The 23,320-nt window shown below is 54.3% G+C and overlaps 1 protein-coding gene across 1 annotated transcript in view; it reads left to right on the forward strand.

Annotated features, from left to right (window-relative positions):
- Positions 1-21,051, forward strand: part of NCOR2 (nuclear receptor corepressor 2) — a gene marked incomplete at both ends in the record, with an annotated part of 116,611 nt that extends 95,560 nt beyond the window's left edge. The window contains 20 exons of the mRNA XM_079543796.1: positions 1,320-1,470; positions 4,177-4,329; positions 4,671-4,757; positions 5,166-5,443; positions 6,386-6,749; positions 8,693-8,920; positions 9,084-9,338; positions 9,437-9,586; positions 10,016-10,150; positions 10,256-10,418; positions 10,912-11,456; positions 12,647-12,790; positions 12,894-13,042; positions 13,372-13,565; positions 14,824-14,973; positions 15,768-15,913; positions 17,053-17,106; positions 19,079-19,306; positions 20,614-20,793; positions 20,876-21,051. Of these exons, the coding sequence (XP_079399922.1) occupies positions 1,320-1,470; positions 4,177-4,329; positions 4,671-4,757; positions 5,166-5,443; positions 6,386-6,749; positions 8,693-8,920; positions 9,084-9,338; positions 9,437-9,586; positions 10,016-10,150; positions 10,256-10,418; positions 10,912-11,456; positions 12,647-12,790; positions 12,894-13,042; positions 13,372-13,565; positions 14,824-14,973; positions 15,768-15,913; positions 17,053-17,106; positions 19,079-19,306; positions 20,614-20,793; positions 20,876-21,051 (3,930 nt within the window). The remainder of the gene's footprint in view (positions 1-1,319; positions 1,471-4,176; positions 4,330-4,670; positions 4,758-5,165; positions 5,444-6,385; positions 6,750-8,692; positions 8,921-9,083; positions 9,339-9,436; positions 9,587-10,015; positions 10,151-10,255; positions 10,419-10,911; positions 11,457-12,646; positions 12,791-12,893; positions 13,043-13,371; positions 13,566-14,823; positions 14,974-15,767; positions 15,914-17,052; positions 17,107-19,078; positions 19,307-20,613; positions 20,794-20,875) is intronic.
- Between the last annotated feature and the right edge of the window lie 2,269 nt (positions 21,052-23,320).

Below are 23,320 nucleotides of genomic sequence, written 5' to 3' on the forward strand. Positions count from 1 at the left end.
TAGTTTTTGCAGCGTGAGTTATTGCTCATCTGGTTACGGAGCGGAGAGCATAAAAAAAAAGTCATCTGTTTCCCTTAGGGATTTTATCTGGCCATCATTCAGCTATTTAAAGCCACTCGTGCTCAGATTTTTGCATGCTTCTTTCAAGCAGGGTGACTGTGTCCCTTTTGGCCCTGGGGACCTTCACCTAAATCCTGGCTCAGAGCAAAAGCTTCTCCTGCCTGGTGCCCCACATCCAGCAGCTGCCAGGGCTGCAAGTGACACAGCAGAGCAATGCATCCCCCTGTGTGCCCCTGCAGCAGCAATGGGCAGGCATGGAGTGCCTGGAGCACTGGTTCAGACAGTGAGCAGAGTTTAAGATGCTGTGTTACATCCAGCTATTTGATCCACCTACGTTCCTTTGTTTCACTTGGGATTGAAGGTACCAAACCCAGAGCGAGAGGGCACTGCCATCCCCAGTGTGTGTGCAGATGGAGCACCCAGCCCTGCAGCAGCCCCCAGCGCTGTCGTTGATATTTGATCTTGCATTACTCATCCAGTTTGCAGGAGGCAGGTCTTGAATAGACGGTCTCTGCTCTGAAGCCATCTGTCATCATTTGCGCTCAAATCCCCTCTGAGCACGTCCACGGAAGGAAGATGACTTTACCTGGGGCTTGGAACACCAGCATCGGGTGTACCCTGCACGCCAGCAGTCAGAGCACTGAGCCTGGATGCTGCAGTGGGGTTTTGTGGACTGGTGTGGCTCAGATGGCTTTGTGCAGAGCACGAGTATCTCCACGTTGGGTTAGGGGAACAGTCTGCAGAATCTCAAAACGCCGACGAAGCTGGTATTTTTAACTTGCCTTCTCTAAGGCCAGTTAGGCTCAGAATGGGTGCAGGTCGGCAGAGGTGTTCCCTGCCATGGAGCAGGGGGACTGCTGCTCCCACGGTGCCTGTTCCCACTTGGCACTGAGCAGGTTGTGATGGCAGAGGGTGGCAGAGGGGTGTTAAGGGGCTGCGACATCGCCAAGGACACCCAGCTCTGGGTATTGTGAAGGGGAGCCCCCTGGAGCACAGTGCCTGCCATCCCCACGCTGTCCTCACCCCTGCCTCTTCCCAGCAGCCTTCTGCAGCTCACGTACCTCCTTACCGCTCCTCGTTATTGTCCTCATCAATAATTAAGCCGCAGGTTTCTCGCTGATGGCTGTCAGGAAGCGGAGGCCGGGTGCGCTCTCCTCCGCTCAGCTTCCCCGGTGGAACAGAGTGTTCCTGTGTGCGAGCGCACTGCTTGCTTAATTGCTTGTGACACTGTTAAATATGGATCTTGGTGGCTTTCCAAGGGCACCCCAGCAGAAGTGCTGTACAAAGGAACCATTACCAGGATAATCGGAGAAGACAGCCCCAGCAGAGCGGAGAAAGTGAGAGAGGATGCCATGCCAAAAGGACATGTCATTTACGAGGGGAAGAAAGGCCACGTGCTGTCCTACGATGGTAAGTCGCAACCCTCGGCCTTTTGGGGGCAGGTGCTGGAGGGCTGTGCAGCGGTGCTGGGAGTCGGGAGCTGTGTGGGGAAAGGCCACGAAGTGAGGTGGGATGACCTCATGGGTTCACTTCCAGTGTAGTTTCTCTCTGCTTCACCGCACCTCCCTACAGCTGGGTTTCCCTCTGGCTCATGCTGTCCTCTTGCCTTGGTCACGGTGTTATTGGCCCCATCCTGGTGTACTGTGCCAAAAGAGGATCCTCAAGATCTTAGGTCAAAGCGGAGCCTAAAGAACCTGTGAGATGGAGGCAAGTCAGGTAGATTGGCATAGAGACATTGGGACATCAGGCTTCCTCCTTGGGATGTCTTGGGCACAGCAGCACCGTGGCTCTGTTTCCCTGTGGCACATGGGAGCTGGTGGCTCACTGTCCATCAAGAGCTTGGCCCTGTGTCCTTCCCACATGGCCTGTGTGACAGCCAGCAGCAGAGCAGCACAGCACACTGAGCAGCACAGACAGATGCTGCCTCGCTCACAGAGCTGTCTGCGTGCCGTGCTGGGGCTCCTGTGCCTCCAGCTGCTGGTACCCAGTCCCGTGTGTTGGGAAGGACAGCACTGGGACGGTGTGACACAAATTGAACTGCGTTAGGGATTGGCAACAAGTGAGCCCCCAGCTCCCCTGGCTCCAGGGCAGGATGGAGGTGCTACTTGTTAGTAGGCTGACCCCTGGCTGCTCAGAGAGCAGTGAGATGCAGAACTGACAAAACAAATGTTGGCCAGTGGCTTCACTGAGGATGGTGCTGCTGTCGGGAGGGCTCAGCACGCCCTGCAGATGCTGCACTCAGACCCCCTGCACAGGAACATTGCCATGGGAGGTGCCGGAGCTGTGTTAGCAGCATCAGCACGCAGCCAGCAGCTGCTCTTTGCCTTTGTGCCTGCTCAGCAGACAGCAGCACTGCCCGTAAGGGCTCGTCCTCAGGCTGTGGTGGCCTCCATGGGAAATAAGCAGATGTTCATCTCCAGTGAAGCCAGGAATGCCTGCTGTGCTCTTCTTGGGCCAGGATAAAAGCAGCTGGAACTGCACTCTGGCTTTGGCATGGCATGGCCATCTCCCAGGGCTGCATCACTTCTCTTCTGAGTCAGATTTACAGAGATGAGTAAGGACCAGATCCTGCTCTCAGTCACCTCAGTGCTGCGCTCGCACGCCTGCAGCCCTAAGAGGGCAGGAGTTGCTTCCACCCTGCTGGGTCAACCCAGCCCATGGGGGAAGCTGCTGGGCTCCTGCTGTGCCACCTCTCTGCAGGCAGCTGCAGGGCCTCTGAGGACAGGGCTGCGCCATGTGGAAGCCGCCTCATGCCACGGCCTCCCATGCTTGCTGTCAACTCTGTCCCAGATGAGAGGTGTCACCACGCAGGCGTGTATCTGTGCACCCTTTGGGACAGTTGGCAGTGCTGGTGCCAGGCAGGGCACAGGAAGCGCTCTGGGACTTGTTGTGCAAGCAGCTATTTCCATCTCCTTCACAGGGGCTCGGCGTCCCCAGCTGCAGCCATCTCCTCTCTCCCTGCCCTTCGGGGTGTGGAGGAATTAATGCCTTCCCTCCAAACAGCCTACTACACGCTCAATAGCATCGATCTGACCTTAAGCCATCCCTGCCCTGCAGCCCAGCCCCACTGCCTGGCTCCTTCCTGCAGCCAAAGAGTTAAAAAAAATGAACAAACAAACAACAACAAAAAAGAAGTAAGAAAAATGAAATTGTTGTTGATGATGAATTTTGGCAAGCCGAAAAAAAATTGCAAATTCTTTAGTGTCATGAGGGTGCTTAAAATAAAAGAGCTGTAATGAGGCGAGATCCTGCAGCATGTGCAGGCTGAATTGTGCTAGATTGGTTATTCTCATGCTGCATATGATTGCGGATGGCTGCTGCGAGGCAGGGACGTGGCTTTGGAGTGGTTTTCTTTCTGTTCAGTCTCTCTCTTTCCCCGGTACAAAGGGGGCCGCATCCCCTCTGCAGGGCACAGATGTGCTGTGTTGGGGAGTGGCTGCGTGCAGTGCTTGCTGCTTTCCGAGCACCCCAGATCTTTGCCCTTGAATGAAGCTGGATTGAAGGCTTAGGGCTGAAGTACCTTTTGTCCCCGTGTACACAGCCCCAAACCCTGTCTGCATCCCAGCTCCAGTTTGCAGAAGAATTGGCTCCATGTCTGTGTGAGCACAGTCTGTGCTTCATGGTCACTGCAGTGCTGCCCCATCACGGCGCTGACATGTGGGATTTTCACTGTCTGTCCCAGTCCTCATGTGCACTCATTGCTGTTTCAATGGAACTCTCTGCTTTGCCTCTCCCCTCTCTTGTTTTTCTCGCCCAGGGAGTGTCTCAGCAAATGTTAAGACTGGAGAGGATCCCAAACAGTAGGTGTCTAATAAAAATGAAAACAAACAGCAAAACTTCCCGGAACTACAGGGTTGAGCTCAGTGGAAGTGCAGCTGCCGACACAGGGGCTGGCCCCAAGCTGTCCCCTGCCTGCATCAGGGAGGGAGCAGAACGCAGTGGGGAGGATGCTCTACCCACACAGGAGGCACAGATCTGGAATCAGAGCAGGCAGGGAGGGCAGAGCCAGCAGCTGGATTTCTTGGAAGCCAATCTCATGCAGCGTTTCTTGCGTTGCCAAGCGGTGGCTGTTGTTCGGGTGGGGTCTGATGTTGATTCTCGGTGTTCCCATTCCAGGTGGAGTTGCTGCTTCTCAGTGTCCCAAAGAAGACAGCAGGAGCTCAGGAGCTTCACATGAGCCCACGGGAACCAAGCGGACCTACGATATGATGGAGGGGAGGATCAGCCGTGGCTTGTCGTCCCGGGATCCGCTGTCTGCCAGCATTGAAGGTAGGTGTGGGGAAAGCCTTTCACCCCTGTTGCGTCTGCAGAGACCCCATCTTGTCTCTTGCCTACATATCACACCTTCCCATGCCTGGCTGTGGTTTGCTGGGTCCCTGTTGCACATCCCAGCAGGGCAGCGTGGCAGAACGGGGGCACAGACCAGCCTGTGTGCCTTTGGCTTCTGTCCTGGTGTACCAATTTCAGGACTACAAAAACGGAAGCACGTATAAAAAGAGAAATCAAGTCATTTAGAAACTCCCCAGCGTCCTGGCAATGCTGTCATTATACATTGGTTTTATATGAACTTCTGTGCCACAACCCAAGTTTCCCACTGTGATCTATCCTAGGTCTCATGGGTCGAGCCATCCCTCCAGACCGACACAGTCCCCATAACCTGAAGGAGCAGCACCACATCCGGGGCTCCATCACACAAGGTGAGGCTGCAGCAGGGCAGGGTCATGGCCAACAGTAAGATGGGGAAGTCTTACAGACACAGCCCCTTGTTCCTGTGGTCAGGTTAGGGCAGGAGGAACCCACAGTGTGTATATTGGGGTCCAGCTGCAGGTGTGAGAGATTTTCAGTTGCGCTCAGTTTCTACCAGTCTACAGTCAGGAGTAGCATTCCCATTGACTGGCACAAAGGCAGGCTGCACGTGGTACGAAATGAGCCCAGAAAGTGGTGGTGGACAGTCCTGTTGCATCAGCGATGCAGCTGCACGTGTGTTTGGTTGAGCAGCACTCCTTGAGTTACATGTGTTAACTGGAAGCCCCTTGGACTGAGCATTCCCATGGGGACGGTGTGTGTCTGGGAATCACCCTCGCTTTGTCTGCTTGGGGCTGCAGGAATACCTCGGTCCTACGTGGAGGCCCATGAGGACTACCTCAGAAGAGAAGCCAAACAGCTCAAGAGGGAAAACACTCCACCACGGGACTTATCCGATGCGTACAAGGTCAGGTCTCACGAGGGCCTTACTCCCCTGAAAATGAAGCCAGCCCACGAAGGCCTGGTGGCCACAGTGAAGGAAGCAGGGAGGTCAATCCATGAGATCCCCCGAGAGGAGCTGAGGCGGACACCAGACATCTCTCTGACGAGGCCTCTGAAGGAAGGCTCCATCACACAGGTGAGCACGTGGACGAGCAGCAGGTGGGCTCAGACCTACTAACCCCGCTGTGCTTGTAGGGAACTGCTTCCAAAGCAAAAGGGGAGAAGAGGGGGCTCTAGGACTCGGTCAGCAATCAGTAGGTAGGCTCTGCCTGGGTATAGGTTCCGCTTTCCCATCCTCCAGTGGATAAATGCAGTACCTCAGAGCTCCCTGGCATGCTGAGAAGGCGATGCCCTGTCCACACACACTGGAGCAGACACATTTGGCCCATGTCCAAGGCCAAAGTCAACATGGTGCCCTCAGCAGCTGTGACTCTGTTTGTGCACAGCCTCGGTCTCCTCCCTGTATGGGCAAGCGTCAATTCAGCAAGGCCAGTATTTAGGATGAAGTGTGGCATGCTGTCTCCTGTTGGGCTGCAAATATTTGCGAGGTTCCCATGGCACCTCGCAGTCCTACCTCATTTCACGGCATGTGTAGGAGAGGCGTGATGGGCACAGCCAGCCTTCAGTGGTGACTCATCTCCATCTTGTTGGAGCACAACAAGACATGCAGAACGGGCACTCCACCCTGCCCGTTTCCATGCGGTGCTGCTATCTCTGCTTTGCGGATGGCTCTTGTCATTTGACCAACTAAACTGATGTCTCTGGTGTGCTGACCTACTGGCGCGGGAAGCGTGAGTTCCACTGAAGTTTGGTGGGCTGTTGAATAGGAATTAGGAATTTCTTTTTTCTCAGAAAGAGCAGTCAGGCTCTGGCACAGGCTGCCCAGGGAAGTGTTGGGGTCACCGTGCTTGGAGGTGGTCGAGAACTTTGGGGACGTGGCACTGAGGCACGTGGCTAGTGGGCATGGAGGGGAGGGGCTGGGGTTGGACTGAGGGCTGTTAGTGATCTTTCCCAACCTCAGTGATTCTGTAACTCTGCTTTATGCCTCTTTGACCCCCCATGTTCCTTGTGACCCCAGGGTACCCCACTGAAGTACGACAGCGGCTCTTCCTCATCGAGTACCAAAAAGCACGATGTGCGGTCCATCATAGGCAGCCCTGGGAGGACTTTTCACTCTGTGCACTCAATGGATGTCATACAAGACCCAAGGAATCTGGAGAGAGCTTACGAAGAAAGCCTGAAAAGCAGGCCGAGCCCAGTGACCAACTCGGGTGGCTCAATTGCCAGAGGAGCTCCTGTGATTGTACCTGAGCCAGGAAAGCCCCACCAGAGTGCCCTCGCCTACGAGGACCACCAGGCTGGGCACAGCACGGCATTCAGCAGCCACTTGCACAGAGGGTCTCCGGTCTCCACAAGGGAATCCACGCCACGGCAGCATGAAGGTAACTGCCAACTTTGTGTTTGGTGTTGGGATTTACAGCAGGGCACGTGGGAAGTCGCTGCTGATCTCACCTGTTCCCAGCAAGTGCTTGTCTGACCTGTTATGTTCCAGCACCCACTCCTGCCTGCAGCCAAGGCTGACTCATGGGAGTGAGGGCTGCTGCCCTCCTGAGTGTCTTCCTTGTGCCAGACTTGGCCCTGGCACTCCTCTTTCTGAAGGTGGTCAGGAGAGCAGTGCTGTGGTGGAGAGAATTTTCACCTTTTTCACCAATCTGGTAAAATGAAATGGAAATGTGGTGTGTTTATCCGTCACCTCTGCACCTCACCTCTCACAAGTGGGCCTCTGCGCCCATAGAGCCAAGCACTGATCTGCTGGGATGCATTCAGAACCAGAGCACAGAAGGTCCCTGGCATTCCAGCATGACAAGAGGCAGTGCAGATCCCATTCCACAGGACACCGCCTGTCAGGCCTGCTAGCTGTGGGTAACTGCAGCAGCCTGGGAGCACTGCTTTCCTCCAGCTTTGTGGCAGTGTTTGGGGGATGTTTGCATCTCCCACCTGCAAATCCTTGTCCTACACCAACAGTCTTATGATTTGGGGGTGTGCTGCACAAGACACTGCCATCTGCCAAAAACCAATGCCAGGATGCAGCTTTCCTGAAGGACCATAAATTTGAGCTTCACGTAGCTGAGCTCTCCAGAAATCTTCCAGCATCACTCATGGCCAAATGATGAGGCTCTGGGCACGTTTGGGGTCTCCATGGTCAGCTCATCCCTTTGCTCTGCTGTTTTTCCAGTGAGGTCCATCACTCTGGGAAAGCCTTCAGCTGCTTTGCGGCTGATGAGGTTTGCACATATGGTGAGGATGGCACGAGGGAGGCAGCACCCAGGCTGTGGGGAGGGATTCCAAGGGGAAAATAAGTGCTCCTGCAAAACACCAGCAGGGAAGCGGGTTCCTACATCGTTGGGCTCATGGGAAGGCATGGGCTGGCTCTTTTTCTGAATGGTTCTGGGCTCATATCTGTGCAATTTAGTGCAAGAGAAGTGTGTTCACGCTGCTTTGGGGTGACTGTCAGTTGCTGTCCACACTGTTGTTACAGCCAAGAACTGGTGATCGTTGTCCCGGGTGGGGTGAGAAGTGCCACCAATGTCCAGCACAGGTTGGGAGAGCCAAGAAAAGGCCCTGACATTCCTCCAACCTCACTGTGAGCATTGGGCAAGAGCTGACAGGGCAGCTGGTGCCTGAACCCTCTGAACTGTGTTTCGTCACTGTGGCCGGGAGTTTCTGGGACTGCTGACTTCCATCACTGGGTGCAAACATCCCCAAAACGCTGCCTGAAACTTGCAGGTTGCACGAGGTGGAGGAATGGGAAAGTCCTGTCCTACTGCTCCTTGTATCTGTGGCTCCACTCCCCACTTGGAAGAACTGCCTGTGCATGGCCTCCCTTTGGGGATGGAGAATGAGGCCATCTGTCTGTCCCTCCCTGTGCAGATGCTGCACTGAACCATGCATAGGACTGGCATGGGTCCTTCAGGACCATATGCAGTGCTGTCGTAGCAAAGCCCAGCGTGCTGCACCTGGTGCCTGTGCCCTGTCCCAGTCCTGTGCTTGTGGGACAGTTTGAATGCTACATGGAGAGAGTGGGATGCCGAAGGGAGAGGTCCAGGCTGCGTGTGACGCAGGCAGTGAAGGGTGGGAGCCCCTTTCCATGTCTCATGGGGCACAGATGGGCTGGGACACGCTTCTCCTGCGTGCAACCAGGGCTTGGCTGCCTTGGTGTTGGTGGTGTAATGTGGCATGGCAGCACAGCAAAGAGGAAAGGTCCCTCGAGTTCAGGGAGAGCTGTGGGCGTCCCCTGAGGACACACTTGGCTCAAGGCACCCCTCAGAGACATGGCTTGGCTGCAGTGCTTGGTCTCTGACTCATTTCCTTCTGCTCGCTGCAGGGAGCATCACTGCTGGGAAGCCAGTGTCCCAGGACAGAAAAATCACCCCCACATCGAGAGAGCTCACCAACTCCAAGTCTCCACATGCCCCTGTGCCCGACCACCACCACCCCATCTCCCCCTACGAGCACCTGCTGCGTGGTGTGAGCGGGGTTGATTTGTACCGAGGACACATCCCGCTGGCTTTTGACCCTGCTGCCATCCCGAGGGGAATCCAACTGGAAGCAGGTACTATTAGCAGGGGGGCTAGTTGTCTTGGGATTGTGCTCCAAAATCTAAGATTATGCCAAGAAAAAACACCGCTGTAGGTTTGGTTGTGGTAGATGTGATACCTCCCAGAAACCATTCCTTGGGAAGCACCGCATCGTTTCTCCGTCCGTTTCTCTCCCAGCCGCTGCTTACTACCTGCCGAGACATCTGGCTCCGAGCCCCACGTACCCCCACCTCTACCCCCCGTACCTCATCCGGGGGTACACGGACACGGCCGCCATGGAGAACCGACAGACCATCATCAACGACTACATCACGTCGCAGCAGATGCACCACAACGCCGCAGCCACGGCCATGGCGCAGCGGGCAGACATGCTGCGCGGCTTGTCGCCCCGGGAGCCCTCGCTCGCCCTCAACTATGCAGCAGGTCCTCCCCATCCAGGAGGGTTTGGGGCTGTTCCCACGTTTTGGGAACCGGGGCCAGGTAACAGTGCCTCGCTGTCACCCTGACAGTCCTCTCGCTTCTCTCTCCAGGAATCATTGACCTGTCCCAAGTGCCACACCTGCCTGTCCTCGTGCCCCCCACCCCTGGCACCTCTGCCACCTCCATGGACCGCATCACCTACATTCCCGGCCCCCCCCAGACCTTCAGCAGCCGGCACAGCAGCTCCCCGCTCTCCCCAGGTAATGCTGCAGGTTTCTTTTCTCAGGGGAAACCGTTTGGGCAGGACTCATTCGTGGCTATGAGCTCAGCATGCTGGGAAACACTGGGGATCACAGAACTTTCCTACCCAGTGATCAGGACTTCCTCACAACAGCTCCTCCCGTTCTGTTGTGGGGAGGTTCTTTGCTTTTCCTCCTTCTTTCCCAAAGTGGGAGCTAGCAAACAGCTTTGTGAGAGGTCAGACCCAGGAGATGTCACCAGGACTACTACTATGTGATTTTCCTGGGCTTTGTCACTCAGGTCACTCTAGTCTGTCCTGCTCCAGGTGACCTTGGATGGAGCCATTTCTTATCTGCTCTGCAGACTCAGCAATGTGAAGGACAGGCAGCATTCCCTGTGGAGAGTGACTTTGTTTGCAGCCCTTTCATTGCCTTTCTGTTGTGTTTCAGGAGGTCCCACGCACTTGACCAAACAGTCGGGATCGTCAGAGCGGGAACGAGATCGGGAGCGGGAGCGTGAGAGGGAGCGTGAAAAATCCATCCTCGTTTCCACCACGGTGGAGCACGCGCCTATCTGGAGACCTGGTAGGCTGGGGGGCAGAGCTGGCACCACGCCTTGGGGCCTTGCTGGGTGGAGGTGGAGTCGGAACTCCAGAATGAAGGGCTGAATCCTTGGCTGTCTGCCCCCAGGTACAGAGCAGTCCAGTAGCCGTTCCTCCTCGCACTCTCACAGCCACCAGCACTCTCCCGTCTCGCCCCGCACCCATGAGACCATCCAGCAGCGCCCCAGCGTGCTCCACAACACGAGCATGAAGATCATCTCCTCGGAGACCCCCACTCCTTCCGTCCTGCGGTACGTCCCCACACACCATCCTGCCTCTGGGATGGATAGGTTGCTCATTATGAAGCGTTTCCTGGGCACCTTGGAGATGCAGAAGGGTTGTTTTGGCCTTGTCCCAGCAGGAGCACAGCTGGGACTCATAGGAAAGTTGCGATGGGGAGAGGGGGTTATGAATGTCTCTGGGTTTGTCCCGTGGGCTTTGTTCTCTCTGGTGAATCCATCCAGGCCACATCAGGTATCCCACAGCCAGCTATTCTGGCAGGCACCTGGTTGGCAGAGGCTTCATCTGAGCTCCCTCACTTGCTCCAGTATGTGCCACCTCTGTGACCCATGGTAGGCGGCTGGAGCTCAATGATCTGTAAAAGTTCCAACCTAAAACCATTCTGTGATTCTGTGCTCAAAGCCCGCTGAGGATCACAGCCAGACGGTGCCAGTCTTTGGCCAAGCACTCCCCTTTGCCGCATGCTTTTCTCTGACCTTTTCTCCATCACCTTTTGCCTTGCAGAACCTCCTCCACCACTACCACGTCGCCAATCCGCTCCGCAGCCTTCCCCTCAGCCTCCACGCTGCGCTCCTCCATCAGCGCGGCAGACGGCTACGCAGCCATGCTGGACCCGGCCGTCCTGCAGAAAGAGGCCTCAAGGGCACGGGAATCAAAGGCAGAGCGAGCCCAGACCGACAGCAACGTCTTCACCTCAAAGCTGCCCAGCGGGGCTAGCCTCGAACAGTCGCCTTCACCTATTAAAGCCATGGAGTCGAGGCCTTTACCTTCCTCCGGACCCGGTTCTTCTCATCACTATAGCAGAGGACAGGGGAAAAGCCAGCAGCACCACCACCCTCTGGACCAGCAGCACGCAGCCTCGGGCCCCGAGCACAGTAGAGAAAAGAGTCAAAGTAAACCCTTTTCCATGCAGGAACAGGAGCTCCGAGCACTCGGTAAGACCGCCACGACAGCGGCCAACTTCATAGATGTGATTATCATGTGCCAAATTTCTTGTGATAAGGGGCAGCGAGAAAGAGGCTCGCTGAGTACCAGCTCCACTAGCGATGGTAAGCCACTGGAGGGGGGGGAAGAGAGCTGTGGCCTGGCACCAATTTTATTTCATTATTTCTTATTTTCAGTTGTATGTTTTGGTTATTGGCTTTGTCAGCTCCTGAAGTGTGTTTGTCCCTCTCCTCCCCGATTGTTACGTTATTGCAGTCATTATTTAGGGATCTTCTCTTCTCCCACACTTCCCAGCCAAGCTCTGTTTTGCAAATGTCATGCAGTTCCTGGTATTGCTTTTACAGACAACAGCAGTTTGCTAATTCTGATTTCCCCACCATTAGAAATTCCCAGGCAGTCTGTAACGAACAGTTGTGGGCAATAAATTGAAGGAGCAAAGAGGCAAAGCAAGCATATGAGGATGATGTGGCCACTGGCCACTCAGCACACACATCCTCACTCATGTCATGCCGTTGGGGTATCCACAGGCTGCAGCTCAGCGTGGCTCTGACCGGGTCCCCTTGCTACAGCCTTGGGCCTGAGAGGTGGGAGCTGCCAGCTTGCTCATAGAAGTTGTAAGGAGGGCTGTTCCAGTAAGGGTGGCTCACTGCACGTCGCCTTTCCAGAGGACAGCCCAAGGCATCCTACTGGGGCCGGGGCAGTGTGTCAGTGGGGCAGGGTGCATCTGGGCGCCGCTCAGCATTGCCTGCTCTGCCTGGAAGGGGCGGTTTCTAAGAATGGATTACAAGGAGGGTGAGGGTCTGTAGGGCAGAAGTTGTGAGTGTTGCCCAACCCTGGCTGAGCTGACAGGAAAACAAGAACCTTCTCCAGATACTTAGCCCCACTCCATGGAATTCTGACCCATCTTGCCTCAGTTTCCTCACTCTTAAAAAGTAACATTGATCCATTGCAAATCAGCACATTATGAACCTTGAGTCTATGCAAAGTATTTGAAAGGCAGACAGAGGACAAAAAGAACATCTGTGTATTTGAGGAGGTGGGCTCAGGGGGAAGAGCATGAGGCAAACCTGCAGGGGTTGAGTCTGGGTCCTGACTCTTTTGCTGTCACTGTGAGCTGCATGTCCAGATCTGCGGGAATGCGGTGCAGATCCCACTGAACCCTAGGGTTCAGCCAGACCCCGTCCACTTCTTTCTTCCCTCTTTGCTGAATGCACAGCTGCCCACCAGCGACCACGCAGTGCTAGGGAACAGCTAAGTAACTCCCAATTTTAATGCCCTTCTCACCTTTATCCAGGCTTTCATGGCGGATACAGCCCTGACCGGATCGAAGCCGTGAGTCCTGTCAGCTCGCCCAGCCTATCCCATGAGAAAGGGGCCAAGCTGCTGCAGGACATGGAGAAGGGGCACGGGGAGCACGACCCAAGACAGAAACAGCAAGGTGAGAGCAGGGGCCCGGTGCCGTGCTGAGATGGTGTTCAGCCATCGGGAAACGGGACACGAGTGTCACCTTACTTCAGCTCTGCTCTTTGTGCCTTCTCCAGCCTCTCTGAAGGCCTCAGGCCCTGAAGCAGCCCACCTGCAGCACCTCCGGCAGCCTGATGGCCCGCAGCCCCAGTGCCAGCCCCTGCAGTCCAGCCAGAGCGTCAAGGGCATGAACCAGCGGGTGGTCACACTAGCCCAGCACATCAGTGTAATTAACCTGGTTTTCTTTCCTCTGGAGGGAGGAGGGAAGGGCCATGTTTAGAGCTTATATGAAATATATCTGGTGGGGAGGGCCCGGGAGTGATGCTAGAGACTTGGTGTAGAGCCAGAGAGAGCAAAGTGCATTGGATGCGTTCATCGCAGGTCCTTGTGTCCCAACCTAGCTCATCGCAAGAGCTATTGCTGACAGGACACAGAAGTTACATCCCTGCAAGGCCTTACCAGCCTAATTTCCTCCTGCTAGTCTTTAGCTGACTCCTGTAAGAAGTAAGAAATAAAACCCAACTCTTCTTCTGACCCAAGGATTTCTTCTTCTAGGAGGTCATTACCCAAGACTACACGCGCCATCACCCCCAGCAGCTCAATTCCCACATCCAGACCCCGGTGTACTCCTTCCCTGGGGCTGCGTGCCCTGTACTGGACCTGCGCCGCACCCCCAGCGAGGCATACCTGCAGCAGCAAGAGCATGCAGTGGCTTCCAGGATCTCCCCACAGAACGAAGGAGGCAAAAGGTGAGCTCAGAGAGTTGAGTCACAACAGACACAGACAGGTTCTGCCAAGCAGTAGCCGTGGCCATGGTTGGTTGGGTTTTGAGTATCTCCCTTGATGGAGGCTTCAGAACCTCCCTGGACATACTGTCCCAGCGTTCAAGCACCCTCACAGTCAAAAAAGTGTTTTGTGTTCAGATAGAGTTTCACTCATTTTGGTTTGTGCCCGCTGCTTCTTTTGCTGTCTCAATCCTCAGTCTCTGGCACTGAGCAGTGACCTTTCAGACCACAAATGGTTCCAAAAAAGCCCACAAAGAAACATACTTTCCACTGGTTCAGAGTAGATTTTACCTTCGTCGTTCCTAGTGATTCTTGTTGCTTCAGGCAGCACTGTTATTTCTTTTGTTATTTTTGCCAAATCATGCAGATAGCATTAGAAAGTATGATTGAGTTGGAAAAAGTGGGAAATGTGGGGATGGTGTCTGTCCTCCCACCCCAGCATCAGAGTTCAGTGAAATCCAGGTATGTCCAGGAAGCAGAAGGTCTCGAAACTTACAGTTCCTTGTCGGTAAATGCCATTATTTCCCTCAGCTCTGCATGGTCTTAGGGTTGGATTTGTAAAGTCAGGGGAGAGAACCCAGCCCTGGCCAGCCAGAGATGAAAACAAAACTGAGAAAAAAAAACATAGGAAGAACAAAAATGTAAATTCCCAGAACCGCCTATGAGGAATTCCTTGTGGGCTCAACCCTGGCCGCCTCCCAGGCTGCAGTTGGAGGGCTGCGTCCCCCCGGCCGTCCCACACGGGCCCACCATGGCCCTGCAGTGAAGTGGATGGAGATGGTGGGTGCTGCCCTCCTGTGCAATGGCAAATATAGTGGAGAATCACAAGCTGTGTCCCCAGAGCATTGATGTCCACCCTCTGGAGGCATTGCGTAGGGCCCTGCAAACGCAGGAGTGGACAGATGCTGGGGCTGAGCTCCAGCTCTGCTCCCTCGTGGCATCCCCCCCTGGGACATTGGGGGCATCACTGCCTGGCTTGCTGCCTGGAAATCTGGGCCGCATCTCCGCTCAGCGCTGCTCAGCAAACGCCTGCAGTTCGGAAAAGCGCCCAAACTGCACCGCTCCGAGGGCTTGTGTTAAACGGTGCCAGGAGCCCACGAGGGTGGGGAGCTTGGCTTCATTCCTGCTGTACTGCGAGCTATTTCAGTCCTTCCCCATCACCCCACACGGAGACTGAGCGTGTTGCAGTGCACCGATCGCATCTCCCCATCGCCGTCCTCAGGTCCCCGGAGCAGAGCAAAGCCTCAGCTGGCGGCGGGTCGGACAACTGTATCGAGCCCGTGTCTCCACCAGACGGCGTGGGAGAAGCGGAGCACGCCAAGAGCGCCACGTACCCGATCCTGTACCGTGAGGGCGAGCAGCTGGACCAGAGGTACTGCGCAGCCATCCCCACGCTCACCTCCACCCAGAGCACGACCCCATCCCTGGGCCCCATCCCTGCTGAGCTGGAAGCTCTGCTGTTGGCGGCTTTGATAATCATACAGCGGGGCCAGCTGGCTCCCACAAGCCATCCGTGGAGCTGGCCTCTGCGCTGCGCCTCCTAGGACATGGCCACGCTGCTGCGTGCTGCTCAGCACTGCAGCCTGGTTGTGTTCCCATCCCTTCTGCTGCTGCGTCCCAAGGGCCCTCTTCAGTCCCATCTGAGGCATCTTTCTGTAGAAACTGACTCCCTGAATGTTTGGCTGAGCAACAGATCTGCTCTTGGGGAACTGATTTTTAGATCGGAAGGAGTTGAATGGGCTCATTTATTGAAAGGTGGGAAGAATTAGGGCATAGATTTTTTCTTGCAGACGGAAGCAATGTCACATCCCGGGTCATCATGGAAGGATATAAGGAAAAAGGGATTTTTGGATATGAGGAGGAAGTTTTTTACAATAACGGCAGTGAGGCACTGCACAGAGTGCCCAGAGAGATGGTGGTGCTCCATCCGTGAGGTCTGTGAGCACTGATGGAGCTGTGAGTGTCCCTGTGCACTGCAGGAGTGGGACCAGACAACCTTCGGCGGTCCTTTCCAACTCTAAAGGTTCTATGATGGGTTGGATATCCCAGATATCTCAGGAGCCCTGTAGTGATGATGAGGAGTTGCACTAAAAGAAAAGTGCAGCTCTAGATAGGACATCATGACCTGGACATTGCAGAGGTTTCTGATGGCTTTTTGCTTTGCAGGATGGGGTCCAAGTCCCCAGGAAACAACACTCAGCCTCCAGCTTTCTTCAGTAAGCTGACAGAGAGCAACTCTGCCATGGTGAAGTCCAAGAAACAGGAGATCATCAAGAAGCTCAGTACAACCAACAAAAATGAGACGGAGTACAGTAAGGACATGGGGATCTTTACTTTGGGGCACAAGGGGAAAAGCCTTGAGGACACATGAAGCGAAGGAGGTTTGGGGAAGAGTGCTGTTGTGTTGCAGGCTGCGAGTTCCCAGCCAGCTCTCTGCATCATGCCGTGGTTTCTTGGGAAGTGCAAGCACCAGATGCTTTTCATTGCATCTGGGGAAGCGATGGGAGCCTTCCCAGCTGCACATCTCCATGCTGTGGGGCTGTCAGTCCCACCCTGTGGCAACGCCAGATAACCTCAAGAGGAAGGAAATAATGAGCTGAGCATGGAGGAGACTTACAAGCAGTTGATATTTTAATGAATGGCCAGCCAAACTGAATCCTTCCTCCTTGAGGTGCATCTCTCCCAAACGTTACTTTAATCCTTACATCAATATTGGTATAACTCTGTAAAACTAACCAGGCTGGCTTATATTAAAAATCCAGCCCATTCATTCATTAACCACTAATAGAGTAGATAGGATCATAATTTAATTTAGCCCTGCATTATACAGTCAGTACTAATTCAATTTGAATCCATCTTACAACAGCTGCATTGGATAAAAGCAACTGAGCTGTCTCGTCTCCTGGATGATGTTACCATGAGCCAACAGTATTGTTATGTCCCTTTGGGGACGTGCAGCTGAACCCCATGACCTTCCACACTTTTCCTTATCAAGGGAAAATATACAGAAATAGGAAACACCTTTTATTTGATAAGAATTTCTGTTATTCTAAGGAAAGCATTATCCAAGTCAAATAGCTCAGCTAAGAGGGAAAATATTGATGTAACGTTTCTTCTCCTCCTCCTCGCCCTCCCCACTGCCCAGACCTGCTCCTTGGGTATGGAGGACTGGAGCCTGTGGGAATCCCATAGGCGGGAGAGGGTTTAACTTCATAGAGCTCTCAATCCAAAGGGCTGGAGGGAGGGATTGCAGTGCCGGGTGTGAAGGCATCGCCCTGGGATCTGCTTCTCTGCCATTTCCCAAGATGTGACTGCTGGCCTTTAGGCAGAGCTGCCCCGGGGCTGGGGGCTGCTGTCAGCCTGGGCGCTGCTGAGGAACACGAGCTCTCCCAGCTCCATGGCTCCAGAACAGCGCTGCTCTGTACTCAAGAGCTTCTTTGTTTCTCCCCAGATGTTGGGCAGCCTGGGACAGAGATTTTCAATATGCCAGCGATTACTGGAGCAGGTAACTCATACTATGTCTGTATTGTGCCTCATTCCATACCAAGTTCACAGCTGTCCAGAGCAGGAAGATAGGGTGGTTGGAGCATCTCCGTTTTTCCTTCTGCAATAATGCCAAGAGTGGCATTGCTGAGGCTGCAGCCTCACTGCCCTCCGTCACTCCCTGCTGTTGTGTGAAGTGTGTCTCCTCTGAGAGCTTCGCAGAGGATGAGAAAGAGTCAGAGCTGTGCAGAGCTGAAGGGCAGTGCAGGAGCTAAACTGGAGGTCTGGAGCTTCCCGCAGGCTCAGCACCCTCCCCAGATCTGCACCTGTGGCTTTTGGCCCAGCTAGGAAAGGAAGAGAGAGAGCAAAGAGGGATTGAAAGCAGTCCTACAGGGTTGGGCAGTGGGGGCTTCCCAGACGTGGGGCAGGTCAACCTGAGGGAGGAAGATGGCATGAAACCTCTGCCACCAGCTTCTGGCATAGCTGCAGAGAGGTCTGTGTGGGGACAGGATGCCAACAGGAGAGTCCTTTGGTTGGCAGCACTCGTCCCTCACTGTCTCACCTGCCCAAAGGCAGAGGTGGATGCGCTCCCCCAGCAGCACCTCGAGGAGATAGGGCCCCTCGCTGCAGTGCTGTGGCATAGCCATGCTCTCCCAGGGCTGTGATGTACTGCTGGACAGAAGGCACATCCCATAGGTGCTGTGTACCTGCCCCCATCCCCATGGAGATCCAGCCCTGCCAGCAGAGCAGCTTTCTCAAAGGAAATCCCCACTGAGAAGTATTAAATAATACTTAATAAATGATTAACACCTCCTCCAGTGGAGGATGCCTCTGGGTTGTACTGTTTAATTATGAGGAGGAATGACCAAATTTCCCCTCCAAGGGAAGGAGCAGGGAGTGCCATGCACACTTCTGTGCTGCTCTGCCTCAGCGCAGGTCCCGAGCCCAGGGCTGTGGGCACGGATTGTGGTGCAGGAGGGCAGTGCACTGTGGCACATCTGTGGCAGGCAGAATTTGTGGGGTGAAGCCCAATGTCCCAAGAGCGTCGCCTGGTTCCAGCTGCTCATAAGCACAGGGAGCTGGGGGTCTGGAGGGGGCAATGGGGGCAGCCTGCTCCTTTCCAGGGATATGAACCCCCTGGGACGGGGCGAGCTGGGGGCTGTCAGGGGATTCCAATGCCGGCCTGCTGTTCTTGTGTCTGTATTTTGCCCTTGCTTGTTCCCTGTAACCACCGCGTTGGGAATGACGGTCGCGTGGCTGAGCCTAGTGCCCTCTGGTCCCTGCGCTGCACTATAACTGCATGGCTTCTGACACTCACTGCCACTCGGACATACACCTTGCCTCTGCAGCCTGTCCCGCAGCTGCGGCCAAGCCCAGGGGGACCCCATGGGGGGGTTGGGGCGAGGAGGGACTGAAGGACCCACCCTGCCCTGCAGGCTGCGTGCCCCTCTCCCACCTCCTATGCTGATGCCAAATCTGGGCAGTTCTTTCCAATCCAGTTTTTACGTTTTTTTTTTCTAAGTGCCCCCTCTTCCTCCCCTGTCTCTCCCTCCTTGGGAAGCCCCAGCCTCCAGTTTCTCCACACAAACATATTGCATCCGTACGTGCATCTGTGCGGACTCCCCACAGCCAGGCACTGAGCCAGGTGGGAGCGCAGCCCCCTCCTGCTGCACCCCAGGGCTCAGCATAGACCCTTCCCCACTTCCTCTGAGCCCTCGGCCCCATCTCAGCCCCTTCCCCTGCCAGGCCCTGGGGCGGGATGGAGTGGGGAGGAGGAAGAGGAGGAGGAGGAGGAGGAGGGGGGCCAACATGCGTTGCAGAGCTTTACAGAACAAGATGACAACATTTGTTGCTTTGCGAGAATGTGCTGACTGTTTGTTTCTTCCCTCCTCCCTTGTCTCCTTTCTCCCCTTTCCCCGTCCCCCCATCTTTCTTCTCATTTGGCTCCCCCCCACCTCCCGTCCCCTCTTTCCTCCCCTTCCCGTATCTCCCAGGGCTAATCAGTTGTAGGAGCCAGTCGGTCCAAGAGAATTCCAGTACCAACATGGGGTTGGAGGCAATAATTAGGAAAGCCCTAATGGGTAAATATGACGAGCAGTGGGAAGAGCGCTCACCTCTCAGTGCCAATGCTTTTAACTCTCTGAATGCCAGTGCAAGCCTGCCCGCTGCTATGCCCATAACTCCTGCTGATGGACGAAACGAGGACGTGCGCTCCTTGCCAGGTCTGCAGCCCTCTCCACCTTCACTCTCTCTGTATTATTAATTCTCAGCATTTCTGTTTCCCCTTTTGTGGGTGGATTTGTTTTTCCCCCCATTTTTGTTCATTTTGGTTTTCTTTTCTCCCCACCCCAGCTTCAAGCTTTGTGAATCCGCTGATTAATCCCAGTCTTGTTTGATGTTCATTTAATAGTCTCAGAAGGTGCTGATGCTTTCTCTAAACCACTGACCCTGCTCCTTTCCCCATTCCCCACTGTGTTTTTTTAATACCTCCTTTTTTCTTTTTTTTTGTTTTAATCACATAAAGGAGGTTTATGGGATGGGGAAGCCAACACCCAAAAGACTAAAGCAATAAACCTTTATTTAGAGCCACCCCAAACTGTTCATAAAACCCCATCCCATGCCCACACAGCAGGAGGGAGTGTTCAGATCCAGCACTGCCTTCCCAGAGCTGAGCTCCAGAGCTGCTCCAAGCCATGAGCAGGTGCAGGGGACACAGGGGAGTGCCATGATTCTCTCCCCAGGCTCAGGGTGTCAGTGCTGAGATGGGCAGTGCCTGGAGGAAGAGAGAGGACTCACATACAGAGCCAGGAGGGATAGATGGGGATGCCATCTGAGAACAGGACTGGGGCACACCGAGTTTTTAGTGCCTCGGGGGGGTTTGCTCAGTGTCGGTTCTGCACACCCTCAGCTTGGGAAGGGAGCCCCAGTTTGTTTGAGGTGTGCATTTGTGCCCCACACAGAGGGCTTGATGGGTGCTGGGGCAGTCTCCAGCCCAGCGATGTGTGGGGGCATGTGGTGCTGAGCCCTGCCCAGCTGGCAGCCAGCGCTCCACAGCTTGCTGCAGGCATGCTCTTTGGCTGCTGCATGAGCCCAGCAGCTTCTGCCACCCATGCTTCCCTGTGCCCGCTGAGGTCTGCCTAGGGCAGGTGGGGTGGGACAAGAGCCCATCCGTCCCCTTTTGGGAGCTCTGTCCTGCTTAGCTGGGCTAATGTTCCCAGCACAGAATGTTCTGTCTCCTAAACCTTAAAAATCTGGCTGAAACATGGCCAGAGATTGTGCTGTAAGGATGGATTAACAACCACAGAAATGAGGGACTACAGCCCTGTGTAGCCATGGGGTCCCTGGAGCTCCCATCGCCCCGTGCAGGGCAAGCTTGCCTCCTGCCACCAGCACCTTGCAGGCTTCAAACAGCACGCGGGGCTGGGGAAGCGCAGAGGGGTGCACGCACTCTGTGCCCAGTTTTCCCCCAAAGTCAATCACGGCTCCATCCTAGCAGGGCCGGCTGATGAGCAGGCGCTTCTCTTTGCAGCAGGAGGGGGGAAGCCAAAGATCGCCGCCAGACCCAACAGCCGCAAGGCCAAGTCGCCGGCGCCCGGCCTGTCCTCTGGTGAGCGGCCGCCATCCGTCTCCTCGGTGCACTCAGAGGGGGACTGCAACCGGAGGACGCCCCTCACCAACCGTGTCTGGGAGGACCGGCCGTCATCCGCAGGTATAGCATGGGGAGGGGGACGTGTCCCTGAGGTCTCCCACTGGTCCCACAGCACTGACCCTCTGCTCTCTGCTCCACACAGGCTCGACGCCGTTCCCCTACAACCCGCTCACCATGCGGCTCCCCAGCGGGGTGGTGACAGCGGCCCCGGCTGTGCCACTGCCACAAGGAACGCCTGGCGGGCAGCACCATGCCTGGGACGAGGAGCCCAAGCCCCTGCTCTGCTCCCAGTACGAGACCCTTTCGGACAGTGAATGAGACGAGCCAGGGGCAGGGAGATGGTGACCAAAACGAAGGCACGGGGAGCGAGGTGCCCGGGGCCTGGCCCCGCTGGCTCTCATGAGCAAAGATGCAGGAGCAGAGCTTTTTTTTCGGTTTTTAATTTTTCTTTCTTTTCCTTCCTCTCCCAACCGGCCAGTTTGGTGGGGATTGTGGGGATTATTTTTCTTTGTTTTTTTGTTTTTTTGTTTTTCCTGGTTTTTTTTTTGTTGTTGTTGTTGTTCTTGTTGTTCTCAACATCTGGAAACGTCTGCATCCTCTTCAGTCTAAGAAAGAAAAAAGAAGCCTTAACGAGACAAAACCCAAGGATCCCATCTTTGTCCTTGCCAGCATTGCTGGGCAGTGACCCTGCACACCATGTCCCAGGGCTGCGCGCACACAGACGCTCTGCTCCATGGCGCCGGGCTCCGTGGGGCCGTGCCACGGAAACACAAAACCTTGAAACGGTTTAACAACAACAAAAACAAAAGATTTAAAATGCTTCATAGGATTGAACCCGATTTGGTTTCCCTCGGCAGGATGGGAGCTGCCATCCCCGCCGCGCAGGACGCGTCAGCTCGATGCGCTTTGCACGCAGCTGGGGGAGCAGGGAGGGCGTGAAGAGCCATTTCTGAGAATATTGCTTGTCCCTTCGGTGGCAGAGGGCCTGGGCTCCATCGGTGTGGGAGGAGATTCCCCGTGCTGCCCGCAGACGGGCTCGGTTGCTTTAAGTGCATTGTTTTCTGAATGGTGAGAAAAGGCAATTGTAAATTGTATTGGTCTACAGGGTATATTTTTGATACCTTCGGTGAATTATGTCGATATTTTACGCAAGGAAGGACTTAAACAAAACACAGTATTACATGCTGTAAAAGAGGTTCTGTTCTTACACGCAGGCTTTGATGTGTTTGTCCATTGTATGGAAATGTTTAAAAAAAAAAAAAAAAAAAAAAAAGAGATGGTAACAGTGATCCATCAAAGTCATCTGTAAGTCAGGAGAATGTATAAACTTAGTTTAAAAAATAATCTTGCCATGGTTGCAGGGCCCCCATGACGTACACCGCTGCTGACTGAGCAGAAAGCCTTTGCTGGTTGCAGGCATTGGTTCTCCAGAGCCCTCCGGAGCTGCCGGGTGTGGGGCAGCGCGGCAGGGAGCCAGCGGGGCAGGGAGCTCACAGGAGAATTTAAAAAGAAAAAAAAAAAAAAAAGAAAAAGAAAAGGAAAAAAAAAAAAAAGTTTTTATTGTATTTTTGTGATACACATGAATGCTCTACTTTACATTATTTTTTTCATTCCATGATGTTGGATCATATCTGCAGTTACATGGTTAAAGAACAAAAATATTAGACTTTTTTTTTTTCATTCACTTCTGCTTTCTCGCTCCGGGGGAAAAAAAAAAAATGGCAAAAAAAAAAAAAAAAAAAAAAAAAAGTATTAAATGCTTTGCATTCTATACGCTAGAGGAAACAAGAGCACGGCACAGACTTCCCGCAGCCCGCAGCAGCTCTGACCTGCCAGGCAGTGAGCATCGCCCGGTCACCTCTCCATGGTTCTTTCTTTTCCCCCTGCAATGATTCTGATTTCAAAGCAAGAGAACGATGGTGTTTGTTGTTTGTTTGGGGTATGGGTTTTTTGGTTTGGTTTTTTTTTGGGGGGGTTTTTTTTTTTGTTTGTTTGTTTTTTTACAATGTACAGGTTTTTAACGTTCATCGATGTTTGTGTCTTTTCTGTTGTGCTTTTTTTTTTTTTTTTTTTTTTTTAAAAGACAAACAAGACAATGCACAACGACGTGGAAGCGTTTCCATTCCCAGGTTATTGCTGCTGGTATCTCCCCGGCTCTGAGACGCAGAGCTGACAGAGCTGATGTCTGGGCATAACGCTATTAAAAGTGTCACAGATTTTTCTGGGAAAAGTCCAGGTTCGACCCATCTTCCAAACCGCCTCTTCAACCTTTTCAGAGAGAAAAAGGAAAAAAAAAAAACAACAAAAAAACCACAACAAAGAATAAAGTTACCACTTGGCACAGTAGTGCTGCTTTGGTGTCTTGAAGAGAGGCCGAGAGAGGCGCAGGTCGCTGCAGGTTTCGTGGAGCTGCTGGATGGGGGGCAGCCCTGGCAGCGCTGGCCATGCCGGTGTTGGCACTGAGGGACGCAGCCTGGGGCCGGGGCGCTCCTCACCTCGGCATTTGTGAGGGCGGCAGCGGGCTGCCTTTGGGTTGCTGTCATGGCGCTGCCACCCGGCCAGGGCATCCTGTCACATCTCCTCCTGC

Source organism: Tetrao urogallus (assembly GCF_951394365.1).
Source record: "Tetrao urogallus genome assembly, chromosome: 17".
NCBI classification, from domain to species: domain Eukaryota; kingdom Metazoa; phylum Chordata; class Aves; order Galliformes; family Phasianidae; genus Tetrao; species Tetrao urogallus.